The sequence below is a fragment of the Mytilus trossulus genome, chromosome 2, assembly GCF_036588685.1.
Source record: "Mytilus trossulus isolate FHL-02 chromosome 2, PNRI_Mtr1.1.1.hap1, whole genome shotgun sequence".
Classification (NCBI taxonomy): domain Eukaryota; kingdom Metazoa; phylum Mollusca; class Bivalvia; order Mytilida; family Mytilidae; genus Mytilus; species Mytilus trossulus.
Window position 1 is genome coordinate 23,975,747 of NC_086374.1, and position 16,320 is coordinate 23,992,066.

At 30.4% G+C, this 16,320-nt stretch overlaps 1 protein-coding gene across 4 annotated transcripts in view; it reads right to left on the minus strand.

Moving 5' to 3' along the window:
- Positions 1-3,241: 3,241 nt before the first annotated feature.
- LOC134706793 (uncharacterized) overlaps positions 3,242-16,320 on the minus strand; it is a 28,291-nt gene continuing 15,212 nt past the window's right edge. For all 4 annotated transcript variants that reach the window (XM_063566077.1, XM_063566078.1, XM_063566079.1 and 1 more), the window contains exons 4-6: positions 14,279-14,670; positions 7,857-7,998; positions 3,242-6,914 (exon numbers count right to left, since the gene is read on the minus strand). In XM_063566077.1, coding sequence (XP_063422147.1) covers positions 6,876-6,914; positions 7,857-7,998; positions 14,279-14,670 — 573 coding nt within the window. In that variant the 3' untranslated portion in view covers positions 3,242-6,875. The remainder of the gene's footprint in view (positions 6,915-7,856; positions 7,999-14,278; positions 14,671-16,320) is intronic.

The following is a 16,320-nucleotide window of genomic DNA, read 5'->3' on the forward strand; positions in this document are numbered from 1 at the left end:
TTTTAATTTAAAGAGATTTGGAAAGATTTTTCATTTAAAATGGTTATATACTGCTAAATTTGTAAATCTGGTAAAAGACTGTCAATCATAAATTTTGATAATATATTAAAATAGTTAAATAAATATATCTGACATATGAAAGAAATTATAAATTTGTTTGTATTCTAATTTTTGTTTGTTGAACCTTATTCTTGATTATCAATTATTTTGCAAAACTTCTTGCTATTTGCTATTTATATATACAAATGTGGTGGAAGTTCGAATGAGACAATTCATACAGATCATAAAGTATTTGTATTTCTATTAATATTGCTGTTTATGACACCAGTCTTAATGAATTTCAATTCATGTTCTTTAATTTTTTTTTATAGATGATGGTGCTAGTGAACTTTTGTCTAATAATTGTCCTACAAATAGTTTATGATATAGCAAGCACCAGTTTAGCAGTGTAGATTGGTAAATGTCTGAGAGCAACAGCAACACAAACTAAACACGCAAAAAAAACACAGGTGAAACTCACAAAAGACAAAACGGAAAAACAAGATTCAAAGAGTGAGCAAAAATTAAAATTTGATCTATTGAATAAATATATTCTAAAAGTTATTTAAGTCTGTATCATTGAAGTAATATCCTTGTATATTTTTTTCATCTGTATAAGCATGATTTAATTTTCAATTGATCAATTGGTAACATTAGTTATGAATACATTTCTAAAGGGCATAAATATTGCATTTGGCATTTTGTACGGTCATATGGGTCAGACTGCTTATTTGAAGACTTTACAGTAAAGTAGTTTGGTGTGGAAAGCCTCAGCTATCATAAATTAGATCTGGGATAAAATTATTCAATGGCAGATATGACATGCATAAGGACAAAAACATGTCAATGTGAAATTGATATGAATTCTCACGGCTTTGTACTAGACCATATGCCTGAACCTTATATTTTCAAATGTGCACTTTATTTTTACTCTGAGCCGACCAGTCCTTGCTCTCACTCCCAAATGTTGAATGCTTAGGAGAAAAGCCTCAAATAGCAACATTCAAGTATTTAGTCGTTCCTTTTGCTGATTCAAAATCTATTAGCTGAAATAAGGCTTTCAAGTATTGTTTTAGTGTAAATAAGGCAAAACTTTTTCTCTTTAAATGTATAATAATTTGTGTGGTGTGGCATTTTATATAGTTTACTATACAGTATGGGTTTTGCTCATTGTTGCTTTTGAAGGTTATATCATGGTGGATCGGTGACCTTTAGTAATTGACATCAATCTCATTTGGTATCTGGTGGAAAGTTGTCTCACTGGCAATCATATCAAAACAAGTTATCTTTTTTCAGTATTTATTCTTATATTGTGGTATAATTTTATTTTGAATGTAACGCCTCTTCTGATTAGCCGACATCATTTGGTTTTAAATATCAGCTCATAGACATAATTTTGTCATTTGACCGTGACGTCCTCAACATTTTTTCATGATTTACTCAGGTTTAAAATGGAATTAAGAACTAAATTATGAGCAATGACTGTAATGTTTTTTTCTGCCTATTAGAAATAGCATAACAAATGTGGTACACATTTTAAAATAATCCTCTACATGGTTTATTCAGTGTGCACCACATTTTTTATGTTATTTCTTCAAAGACAGAAAAAATATTGAAGTCATTGCTTAAATAACCTCACTTCCTGCTCTTTGAGATAGATAAATACAATAATATCTATGACACAAGTGTTGAAAATCAAAATGGCCACATTCATCCAACAACTACTTAGGTGGCAGAAACCAGTTATTTTACAATAAATCTTTAGAATTTCATGGATTTATGATTTTATTTTCTTGAAAATTCATTCAAGCTTATATACAAATAAAATGTATGGTTTCAAGGAACCAAGATGTGTGCGTGCTTATGTAAATATATAGAAAACCTTTAAATGTGGGTGTCTGTCCAGCATGGAGATTTAAAAATTTATAAATGCATTGTAAATAAGGCAAAAAATGTGATGCTCTGATACCAATCTATTGCTCACCTGCAGAATCCTGCTAAAAGCCGACAAGAATTTTAGGCAAAATTCAAGAGATAAAGGATATTTAGTGAATTAGAGCATTGTCCGAACCTATCCTTACCATCAAAATCTCAAGATATTTTTGTTTACAAAAAAATGAATATTTTCACTACTTTGATTGGATGCCGTCAAGTGAGGAGACCACAATTTTTACATCTGATTGGACCCATGTGTGAAGGAAATCCCCAACCTGTGTATGCAACTACTTACTTGTGTAGTATACTAGCCTAGAATTTACATTCAATTATTTTTTTAGTCCACATGATGCAATTATATACCTCAATGCTTTACTATAACAAAATTTCTGCGTGGGACACATGTTCTGGTACACCAAAACTGGTACCTGCTACCTTAGCAACGTCTTCCAAGATATCAGAATGCATTTTGAATATTTTTCAACACAAAAAACATTCAAACATACACTACAACTGTACTCCTAGTGATACAAACAATTTAAAAGGACACAAGAAGTTCAAATTCCAACATATTTGTCATGCAACGTTTAAACTTTCCAATGTAAAATATTTTTGTTTAAAAATCCATTGATCATCATTTACCCAAATATATATATATTTCTCTAATTCTATGGAAATTTATCCCTTTTCGAACCCATTGTATAAAAAAATTTAATCAACGTGTGGTTGCTGGTGATCTCAAAAGATAATTGGATGAAGTTAAGGGTCATGACCTTTTTGGCTGACTGGATGAACCAAAATATGATAACAGGTGTTAATGAAATTGACAACTTCATGCAATGTGAAAGGCACTCGAAGGGGATTTTTGGTAAACAAAAAAAGAAAATGTCTTTTTAATCATTAGAGAAACAGATTCTTACATAGTTACTCGTGGATTATCGGATTTATCCAATCTCGATAGTTAAATTATGAATTTTAAAGTACTCGCCGAGGTGGCTCGAACTTTAAAATTGATAATTTAACTATCTCGATTGGATAAATCCGATAATCCACTGGTATCAATGTAAGAATCTATATATATCAAAGCAGAATACAAAATAAATATTGAATTCCCAATTTAAAAAAAATATATACTCTCACTGAATCTTTTATCAATTTGTTATAAATTCCATATCGCCAACAAAATCTATTTTGTTCCAACAATGAAATCAACTTAGTTGTGTGGATGTTGAAATATTTTTTTTTTTTATCCCAGTTATAAAACAGATGGATTTTATTTGTATCAATTTTATTATTCAGATCACATACATACCACATACATATATAACGGTATAAATTAAAGTACATATTGTAAACAATGCTTAAAGAAGAATATCAGTGTAAACAATTTACATGCTAAAATTGACTAGTATTTATATGGCCAAGTAAATAAGAAAGTATAGCTTCTCAGTTATCTTCAGGAAATATAAAAGAGAAAATTCTTTATTTATTTAATTGCAAATGTATAATTTTTCCAGCTTTGTTGTTTGTGACCCTCGTCAAATAGTAAATATCTTTTCTTGCCTTTATATAAATTGTGTTGCATGATTTTTTAGGGGCCCTTTTAAAAAAAATTGTTAGATATATGCATAATGTTTAATTCTGTTTGTCTTGATGTAAAGGTTCATAAAATTCATCATGTTTTGCTTATGGTGACATATAATACATATATTTATCTTCAGTGTTATAGTATATTGTTATTGTTATGATGACCTGTAGTTGGTCAGATTATTGTCTTTTGGTGGGTAGTAATTTCTGTGGCAATAATAACATATCTCCAGTTATTTCAAAATGGCAAAAAGGCACTGTAGTTTTGCTTTTTACAAACATGACAATATAATGCAAATATAGTATGAGATTCTTATGAGATCTGAAGGCCTTTTTCAGGATTAGGGACTTGCAAATTTAAAAAAAAAAGTCAGAGAAATCTTGCACTAGTGCAGAAGAGATTATTATTATGCTTCAATGGAACCACCATTGTTTCATTTAAAGGCCAAATTACAATCATAGACTCGGTCCTTAACTTACAAATCAAAACCCAAGGACACATAAATATATTTTTATAATTTGTTTCCTTAATTTCATGTTTCTTTTGAAATTGCCTTAACAAAGGTCAATGAAACTATATATGAAACATATGACTAGTTATATTGGATTTTAATTTATATTTCTTAATATCACATGACATTAGAGACAGTTAAAATTCATGTTCCAAAAGACATATTTTAAAATGTCACTTCTTAAAAATCCATTTTGATTACTTCACTTTAATGTTGTTGTCAATGGTTTATTTTGCATCTTTTTCATATCAGTTAAACACATAAAAATCATAATAAAATATAATATTGATAAAATATTGGAATGGATTGACTGCAACTGCAAATTTGATTGGGTGTGTCATAATCACATATTTAGTACTCCAGTACCTTGATCAAACAAAAATCTTTATATAAAACAATTCAAAAACATTTAAATTTAACAAGACACTTTTAGACATATAACAGATCATATTATAAAAAATATTTCATAAAATGCAACAAGTATCCAGTATAAAAACACATAAAAATATATATTGAAAAAACAATTAAACATTTGAACAATAACATTGTAAAAAATAATATATTTCAATAAAACACCAACAAAATGTTCGAAAAAATAAAATTGGTCCCCTTGCTTAAAAAATATCTTTAAAAAATAACTGAAAATTGCATACCTAAAAAAGTTAAAGGATGTGAAATATCAAGCAAGCCAAATCATTCTGGCTGACAAAAAATTAATCCTTGCAGCCATTATGGTTTTTTGGTGGTTTCAGCTATCTGCTTTTAATCATGAGAGAAACAGATTCAATCCCTGCATCTCATTGGACAAAATATTTCTACACTATCAACAGTTAAAAATATTTAATATTGAGTATGCTTAGCAAGTATTGTTTAAATCTGATTTTGCCAGGTTTACTGTAGAAATATTTCATCAAACGCAAAGCATGGTAGAATCTGTATGTCAACTTCTTTGTTAGCCAGATAAAATGATGGGGATTATTTCTTTAAACCCATAACTTTATACATTTTGTCAACCTTCTGCAAATTTCTGTACCTATTTATGGTTAAAAAATCTAATTTCAACCCTAAGAAAATTATTTTTACCCAAAATATAGTCATCATTTTATTATTACATGTATTACATTGTACTGTATTTGAACTAAAAAAGGAAAATTAAAACATGTTGTTGTAATGGCAGACCATATCCCTTTAAAAGTAGAAATTCATGTACAACATATTTTATCTTGCACTTCAGAAAATAAGGAAATCTTTTTTACCACATCACATATTACATGAATGCTAAGATCACAAAATATACAATTTACAATTGCCTTAGGTTTATCAAACTTGAGTGAAGTGTGAATTGTAAAAATCCTCAGTATGAAATAATGATTTATTTTTGTGTTTAGGGATGCATAAGACATACTATGTTGAACATACATGATTTTACTGCACTATTTATGTCACTCTATCATGAAGATGCTCACACTGCAAAATATAATGCAGTATTTTCTTTGATTGATTATTTTATTGCTAAACCTCCTTTTCTAAGAAATTTAGCAATGTTAATAAATATCTGAGATTCTTAGTTCTTTTTCTAATAATTATGGATGAAATGAAAACTAAAGGATCTAAATGCCTTTTCATTCAGCTATATAATTTTATCTGTTTAAATATTTATTTGCCAGTAACTGATTTGATTCTGTTATTACACACTTTTAATACAATTGTAGACTGGTTCTTAACCAGACCAATTAGTTATTGCCCATGCAAAGCATGATAAGTTGGCAGTGATATCTTGACAGTTTTAGAAATTTTAATGAAAAATAACTACATTAATATCAAACATATTTTGCTAAAATCAAAAGATAAAATGTAATTAAAAGATTTGTAAAACTTGAAACAAAACAGACATTACATATATATGAATTTGCTCTTTCCATTAGCTCTTCATTGTCAATGAGAACTTCTGTCACTCCTGAGTGAAATTCTCAAACAAATACTGTAAACCAACTTATTTTTGCTGATACTTTATTTTGCGTTTAGCTCTTTAAAGCCCACTTTGTGGTATTTAATTTCCTGATTTCTAGATGTATTTGAAAAGGGAAAAATTCAAAAGTAACCTTTTCGCGATTATCTATTTCGCATTATTTTTTTAATCACAAAAGTCGCAATAATAAATTGCTCGCAAAAATAAGTTGGTTCAGTATATCTCCAATTATAAGATCAATACAAGATAGAATTGGTAAACAGACTATTCAAACTTGAATAAATACATAAAAATCAGAAAGTGAAAGGATTTTTTTTAACTTCTATTGTAAGTGTCACATAATATAAACTTAGTCAACTATATGTAGGGACTATTCCAAAGTTAATTATTTAGGTCTTTGAGGACACTTGTTTTATGACCAAAGTCACTGAACCACCAACAAGACTATCAAAGAAAAAAGATACTTTCCAAAACAGCCCTCTGTATATTATATAATATATAATTATTTATTTTTTATAAAAAAGGAAAATTATATTATGGGAGGCTGGGTTTGATCTTAATAAAAAGTCTCCCAAGCCACATGTGTTTAATTCTGGAACATTTGTTAACTTTGTAAATACAATTATTGTTATAACAAAAACATGGCAAGAAATATGACTGTCTTGATCACCCTGATATTTATGGTAAACACTTAAGTAGAGCATACATCTCTTTAGCAAATGTAACTGTATCTGTGGTTTATTATTGTCATGGTTAAACTGGTGGCTTTTCTGTCATGTAAAAGCTATTCCATCTCCAATGACCACATGCATTGTTAGTTTAGTTGTATATGGTTACTTTACATGGGACCTTGTTCCTGATGCTGAAGTTATCTACAATATAAATATACATCATCGTTAGTGGAAACGTCAATATACTGAGATGTCTTCTGGTTTTAGTACAGTTGAGTTGCAATCTTAATGAGATAAACCCAATTCACTGTAATACCTAAGCAAAATACAAGTAACTGTTGCAGTCATTATAACCAAGGAAAAGAAATAAAAATAATGGAAATTTAAGGACATCCTATACCTTTAGTTTTAATAGCTAAAATCGTTAAGATGCAAACTTATCAAATAATAGTGACAACTCCAAATGTGTACACGTTTGCTGGAAAGGTAAGTCAACTAATTAGTCATTTTTAGCAAAGGTTTTGATGAGGGTCCTGTTTCACGGTACTAAATACAGACTCTTGATGATCAAAATATGAAAATATATGCATTGACATGGCCCTCTTTAAATTTTGTTGAGCATTGATAACCAAGTTTTGAGTTTTGCTGAGTGCTGATTAACAAGTTTTGTTGAGTGCTGATAATCAATTTGGAGTTCTGTTGAGCATTGATAACCAAGTTTTGAGTTAGTTGAGTGCTGATAATCACAAGTTTTGAGTTTTGTTGAGTGTTGCTGACTAAGTTTTGAGTTTTGTTGAGAGCTGAAAACTAAGTTTTGAGAGTTTTTGAGTGCTGATAATCACAAGTTTTGAGTTTTGTTGAGTGCTGATAACTAAGTTTTAAGTATTATGATTTCTGATAACCCAGTTTTGAGAGTTTTTTTATGCTGATAATCACAAGTTTTGAGTTTTGGTGAGCATTGATAACCAAGTTTTGAGTTTTATTGAGTGCCAATGACCAAGTTTTGAGGGTTTTTTTATGCTGATAATCACAAGTTTTGACTTTTTGTTGAGAGATGATAACCAAGTTTTGAGTTCTGTTGAGAGATGATAACCAAGTTTTGAGTTTTGATGAGTGCTGATCACCAAGTTTTGAGATTCTTACCTTTTCCATTACAATTCTTTCAGATATATCTGATTGTTCTGTAGCAAACAAACTAACATGGTAAGGACTAAATGTTTTCTCTATTACACCTTTGTTTGTTGATACTTTAGCCTTCCTCATAGGTTTTAATTTACCACCAATCCTGTAAAAAAAAAAGAAACCAACATTATATAAACTGTAATCCATAATGAGCAAAACCATTTTTTTTTTATTGTCATCTTTACTGTAATCTAAACTAGAGCCTCTTAAGAGCTTGTGTCGCTCACCTTGGTCTATGTGCATATTAAACATAGGACACGGATGGATTCATGACAAAATTGTGATTTGGTGATGGTGATGTGTTTGTTGATCTTACTTTACTCTTTACTGAACATTCTTGCTTCTTACAATTATCTCAATTTAAGGAGGCTCGCGGGTATAAGATTTTCAGAAAAAAAATTAACATTTAATTTTCATTACTAATTTTTAAATAACCTTAAGTAGTTGTTACTTTATCATATGGCACAAAAATCATTCCAAAAAATCAATTCGTGTTGGACCAGCTGACTTTTAAAAGGTAGATATCATTGAAAAAAGCTCGAAATTATCTCCCTTTGGTGCAAAAATGCAATTTTTTGCATTAAGATTGAAATATCTTTTTTTACTCATCGGTGACATATATTTTTTTATTATTGTTTTCAAATAGGCCATACATAAACTAAATAATTGTAAAATTTAAGCGATTTCTGTAATTACGTTCTTTTTTTATTTCGATATTACTTCTTTTTCTCCTATTAGTTCAACAGAATAAAAGTACTTTTACAAAAATGTATGTTTCTTTCGAAGGCAGATTGTTAGCGTAAATGATCGGTGACCCCTCTTTTTTATTTTATTTTTCTATTAGGTATAAGATTAAGTTCATTTATAGAAAAAATTAGCGAAATCTTATATTATATAAAAACTAGAGGCTCTAAAGAGCCTGTGTCGCTCACCTTGGTATATGTGAATTAAACAAAGGAAGCAGACAGTTCATGACAAAATTGTGTTTAGGTGATTGTGATGTGTTTGTACATCTTATTTTACTGAACATTTTTGCTGCTTACAATTATCTCCATCTATAATGAACTTGTCCGTGTAGTTTCAGTGGAAAATGTTAGTAAAAATTTACAAATTTTATGAAAATTGTTAAAAATTGATTATAAAGGACAATAACTTCTTAGGGGGTCAATTGACCATTTTGGTCATTTTGACTTATTTTTTAGTCTTAAATTGCTGTACAATATTGCTGTTTACAGTGTATCTCTATCTATAATAATATTCAAGATAATAACCCAAAACAGCAAAATTTTCTTAAAGGGAAACTTCGCAAAAAAATCAAAAATTGATATTATGTTCATTCTGTATAAAAATGCTCAAATTCATAGATTTTAAAGTTTTATTCCGCTAGATAAGCGATCACCATCGATTTTAAATTTAGAGTATCAATTCTCTTTCTTCCGCCATTTTGTCTTCTTTCACGATTAATGAAACGATATGTCTATAAACAACAAAGAAACAAAACTACAGTAACCGATAGTCGTAATTGCGTGTCGATATCTTGTCAATTGTACGGTTGTTTTATCCGACTAACCAAGGAGGTTATATTCTAATATAACCTCCTTGGACTAACTAACTTGATACGGAAAATATTCTTTAAATTACCATGGTCTGTTGTTTTTAAACTTGATATTGGAATTAGGTGAAAAGTCAAAGTTGAAATCATAAATAAGTGTTCCGTGAAAATTGTTTTCCAAAATCTAATTTGTTCATAATTCTTTAAAGTAATAAACTGTTTTCAAATAAATTTTGATCTTCCCTCTTCTGATCACCAGCATGGCTAAAGGTATTACTTCCAAAGGTATTGTGAGGGGTGTGAGGTGACACGTCCAGGTATTCAAGCGATTTCCTCAGTGTCAGGCTTGCAAGTTCACACATCGTTTCACTTCTGCTGGTATTGATCAGTGTACACGGATGATAACATTTAACTTTCCATTTTGAACTATCAGATGTATAATATACAACTCTGTCTTACTTGTCATTACCAAACTCATACGCTTGTTTATAAATAACATTTCTGGTGTAAAAAATGTTATTCATAAAAATATAAATAATAGGCCCCAAAAATAAAATTTGATGAAATTAAAATCTATTTAAATATTTTTTCCAAGGGTGAATTTGGGAAAATGTAATATATACTCATTGTCAAAAGTGAAGGACAGATTGGAACATACCAGAAATATTGATTTTAAAAAATATATGCACTTGCCGACGTTTCGTTTATACAAGGATTTGTATAGTTAGATCTAACTATACAAATCCTTGGTTTATACGACTGGATAGAAAGTTACGGAACTATAGCGCAATTTAAAATATATACATGTATACATTGAACATAAGAAAAAAACATATATTTTGAATAAATATGGGTAAAAGTGTTGTAAATAGACTAGTCCACGTATGCCAACAGTATGTAATCATCGAATGTCGATAGACTATTGTATACCAGAAGAAGGAGAGAACCAATTTGATTTAAATACAGGTCGATGTATAACTTTTGCTTTGGTTCATTGAAGTTGTGGACATAGTAAAATCACCGATTTATATTTCAATAAGATTGTTCTCGAACAAAGGAAGGAATCATCACAATTGTTATATATGCCACTGGACGAACACTAATTATCCCGAAGGGATGTGAATATTTTGCTGGGAAACTTTTGAGTATCTAAGTTTCAAATTAATTTCGGGATTTTTTTTTCTTTCTTGGTATTCAATAACAGAAAAAAGAATAAATTACTTGTCCGCTAAATAGGGATATTCTTGCCAGATGAAAGACTTTTAGTTATATTTAAAAAAATAGGGAAATATGACATTAAATTGGTTCTGTCTTTTTTTTAAACATCGTTAAAAAGATGTGTGTCTAAGGTGAACGCCACAAGAACCCTGTAATACTAGTACGAGAGTATAGCATGTAAACATTCCTTCTCAATAATATGGTTTTATTGGAAATCTTTTCATACAGATTGACAACTCATTGTCCGATATGCATGTAATATTTGCCACATGACGCCCATAGTTCTTTCTACCATCATCATCTTATTCTTTGATATTGCTGTCAACATCGATGGTTCACACCCAAATAAAATGGGAGTAATGGACCTTCAGAGCTTCTCCGTGTTGTACACTTGTGAAATATATAGACGAAATTTCTGTATTGAAATGAATATACATTCTCACAAACAGGATTTTCAAATAACGATTTTGAGTAATCACCTTACAAACCAATATAAACGTATGGCAAGATATAACCATGAAGGAATTTAGTTTTTGTCAGACACAAGAACTCATCACTGTCATAAACGTATACGTATATATGGCGGCTATGCATACAATTTCAAATATCAAGAACAAGCGGTCGATGTCGATAGTCCATTTTCTAACTGTTCGAGTTAGACATGTCACTTGTTCTTTCTTGAAAGCCTTCATATTCCCCGTCTAACGATGGGAATTGTTTCTGATTGTGTTGACTATAAATGCTTGTATGGTAATTCTGTCGTTTATCTGTACAAGCGGTTGCATTTCCTCTCCTTTCCCAACAAACAAACGAACGAAACGCTACTAGTCTGCTTTCTCTGGAGCTCATCCTCAATGGCTCTTATACGTCAGGAAACTTACATGTATACTAATAATGATTGTTTCAAGAACAACGATGTATGGACGAACTATTCTAAATTCGTCAATATCAGTTATGCATGACTAAAAATAAATTTTATTACAACTACTGTATGACTTATTTGGATTAATGACGGCTATCATGTTCAACATTGCACAAATATTATCATAGTATTAAAAAACAAAATCCATAAAAAAAAGTAATGCCTTAGCTTAGATAATTGGTATTTTTTGACAAAAAGTTCGTGTAAATGATTGTCAAATGAATTAAATTATGTTAGAATAAAATGTTTGAAAGAAACTAAAAAAAAATCATGTATGTTGTATTTTTTTGTCAATTAAAAACTTTAAAATTGCAATAGTTATTAGCATTTAAACACAGCCAGATTTGAATACAAGTTAACAAATTCCGGTAAAGTCAATGATATCAAACAGATGTACAATGGTATATCAAATTGGGTAATATTGCATTTAGTTTTTATTAAAGATTAAAACTACTATGTTTTACTTTATATGAATCTTCACGCCAATTTCCGCTAAGAAAGTAATCAAAAAAATTGTTTCCTTTTATTTTTATACATTTTCGGATTTACGAATCTGAATTTTATTTTCAATTAATTTACACAATTTAATTATTGAATCTTTATTCTCATCGTGTATTAAATCTTAGAGTATTAACATCGTGACATCATACTCTTTCTAATCATTTCTGTTTATCCTTTCCAAATAACAACATTTATACCTGTGTACGCTTGAACTCACACCTGCGGCTAAATACCTACAAGGTTAATGAATTGACCTCAAGCCGAGAAATATACAGTGACCTTTACAAAATAATATACACACTCTGCTCACACATTAGTTGCATTGAAATGATTATCAAAACAATAACGGTAAATAGAACTGAAATATTTTCAGTTCAATATCAGTAAAAATTTTCAATAAATATTTTATGAATAAAATCTCAACAATAATTAATTAAATTTATTCAAAAACATTTACTAGAGATAATTTTATAGGAGTTTAATTCAATCAATACAAAACGGTATATGCATATTCATTTTCGTTCATTATTATATTGTGGTTAATAACTACCACCATTCGTCAGCTGTGCGCTTTAAATTACGTATTTTGTCGATAAGCTATAAGAGTTAAACGGATTTTATTTTCCCCAGAATTCAATAAATCGGGCTAATACGTCTTGACCCACTCGAGAATTTAACCAAAAAAGTTACAGATACTTGATTTTCTCCGTTATTAGAAGGAATATAAATTTAAAACTTTGCAAATGTGTTTTTTATGTGAAGATGAACATAATTAGATGATAAGTAAAAAATCGCAAAATTACCAATTTAGGGGCAGCAGAGATTTGCTCTAAATGCTGTGGTTTTTTAGTTAAAAGCCAAAAACTGCATTTTACCCCTATGTTCTATTTTTAGCCGTAGTGGCCATCTTGGTTGGTTTTCCCGGTCACAAAACACAATTTTTACACTAGAGAGCCTAATAATGATTCTGGCTATGTTTGGTAAAATTTGGCCCAGTAGTTTCAGAGGAGATGATTTTTGTAAAAGTTAACTAAGATTTACGAAAAATGGTTAAAAATTGACTATAAAGGGCAATAACTCTTAAAGGGGCCAACTGACCATTTTGGTCTTGTTGACTTATTTGTAAATCTTACTTTGCTGAACATTTTTGCTGTTTACAGTTTATCTCTATCCATAATAATATTCAAGAAAATATCCAAAAACAGCAAAATTTCCTTAAAATTACCAATTCAGGGGCAGCAACCCAACAACGGGTTGTCCCATTCATCTTAAAATTTCAGGGCAGATAGATCTTGACCAGATAAACAATTTTACCAATTGTCAGATTTGCTCTAAATGCTTTGGTTTTTGAGTAATAACCAAAAACTGAATTTAACCTCCATGTCCATCTTGATTGATTGGCCGGGTCAAAAAACACAATTTATTGCTTTGGTTTTTGAGTTATAAGCCAAAAACTGCACTTTACCCCTATGTTCTTTTTTTTAGCCATGGCGGCCATCTTGGTTGGTTGGCCGGGTCAAAAAACACAAATTTTAAACTAGATACATCAATGATGATTGTGGCCAAGTTTGGTTTAATTTGGCCATGTAGTTTCAGAGGAGAAGATTTTTGTAAAAGTTAACGCCGGACGACGACGGACGCCAAGTGATGAGAAAAGCTCACTTCGGGCCCGGTGAGCTAAAAAATGATTTAGACCTGCGAGCCCCCTAAATGTCTAATATTGGTTTCTTGTGGTGATACAGCATGAAATACAGATTTTGCCATGTATTATTCTATATATTCATTATTCACTTTGAACTTACAATGGATGTAGTGTCAATACTGTACAACATGTATATAACATCCTACAGTGAAACCTACCCCTGATATATATGTAAACTTGATTGTTACAGTGAAACCTACCACTGAATATATGTAAACTTGATTGTAACAGTGAAACCTATCACTTAATATATGTAAACTTGAATATAACAGTGAAACCTACCACTGAATATTATGTAAACTTGACCATAACAGTGAAACCTACCACTGAATATATGTTAATTTGAATATAACAGTGAAACCTTCTACTGAATATATGTAAACTTGACTATAACAGTGAAAACTACCACTGAATATATGTAAACTTGAATATAACAGTGAAACCTACCACTGAATATATTTAAACTTGAATATAACAGTGAAACCTACCACTGAATATATGTAAACTTGACTGTAACAATATCATCTACTTTATCTGTAGTCCTATATAATCCATACATTGCTGAATCATCACATAAGTGGGACTTCATTTCATCAATGTTTCCTGTCCCTGTAGACTCTAGTACTATTGGAGATTTAGGGTCACCACCTTCATACTGAGCTAACATCCAGGTGGTGTCATTGCCATCTGCCTTTACATCATGAACGGCAGTAAGCACTTCTGGGGCTATCTGTATTTCTGCCCCACCTTTAGCAATTCCAGGACCAGTTTTAGCTGCAGGACCTCTATTTGGAAGCTGAGTTTGTGTAAAGCCTCTTTGTTGCATACCAGATGTGACAGTTTCTATTACTTTTGATTTTTTACCAGTATTTTCTTCTAACTGGAAAAGAAATTATACATGTCTAAAGATTTATCGATTTTGAAGACAATTTTTCATCAAGTTTATGTTCAATGACACAGTTTCTTTGAAAATCATTTGTATTTCTTTAAACTTAGTAATTTCTGTTGAGATAACATTTTACAGAATCAATAATGGCTTGAAAACTATGGGTCAGAAAAAATTGTTATATATGTCACCAAATTGTCATGTTGTTATTAATTCATAAAAAAATATAAAATGATAAAAGGAAATACCAAAAATGACAGACAGTAAAAGAGATCACAACAACACGCATATGGTTAGACCATACCAGTATACATATACGGCGGGACCATACATGTAGTACAGTCCAAATACTCATATGGTCTCAAACAAAGAAAGATAAACTATCAGAACACCATAGGGTCTAGTTTCCCTGACATGGTACAGGGGAAAAAAAGAGTGGGGTTAAGCCAGTTTAATCTACAAACATTAACCTTTTTTAGCCTTTCTCGACCAAAGGTAAAACATGCGATAACAAATCACTATGTGATTTTGGTGGCCCTGAAAAGGCCCTGTGTAAAATTGACAAAGACACATCAAAACAAGATTTGATTTAATAACACCTTTACATATTGGATGATATTTAAGTTATCTATAATGACCACTTCAGTGTGTGCATTGTCATTAAAGAGATTTATCCTGTTGAACTAACTTCAAATAAAGGTACTACTAACAATGAATACTGCCCTTTCCTGGATCTTGATATATATGTGTATATTTAACAGGAAGCGTGATACTAAAATTTACCATAGAGGAGATGATTTTTCTTTTACTTTATTTAAATTATCTGTTTTAAGATGGTGATGTTCCCTGGGCACATACATAATAAACATATATTTTAACACCAGTTGTTGGCATGATATGGGTTATGTTCCTGTCCTATAACATGATGACAGGAAGGGTTGATTTTCAATTAATGAAGACATAATCTGTTGATCAGTTTAATTAAGGTCTGGATTAGTATGAAAATAACTGTTAGCAGACCAGGCAGTCATGTGATCATTGTTAATTTGCTTAGTTTCTTCTGTTACCTTTTCTTTCATTAGATTCAGACTTCTTAAAACTGACTTTTACTGTGCATATTAGTCTGTGTTTGTTTACTCTACATTGGCTAGAGGTATAAGGGGTGGTTGAGATCTCACAAACAAGTTTCATAAACCACATTTTTGCATCTGTTCCAAGTCAGGAACCTCTAGCATTTATTAATCTTGTGGTTTTTTTTTAAAATTGGTTCATTTATATGTTTTAGAGTTAAATGTAACCTCTATTTGCTGAACTAGTATACATAAGTTTTAAGTGGCCGGTTGAAGCTTGATGCGGGATATAGCCAGCCAAAGTCTGACCAAATTGATCTTTAACATCATCTGTATCTTTATTTAAAGGGTATGAGTTAACAGTTCTACCAAAAGAGTCAAAAAATGTTAAAAGTTCCTTAAAAATTAAGTAATGGCTCAGTCATACTCAATTCATGTTAATATTCACGACATGGAACCACGAAAGAAGAAGACACAGGGCCAAATAATCATAATGGAAAGCTAAGTGTAAATGCAAACTGTACCAAGTAAACTATGCAAATGATTCAAAGTCAAAAGATAATGACTGAGGGAA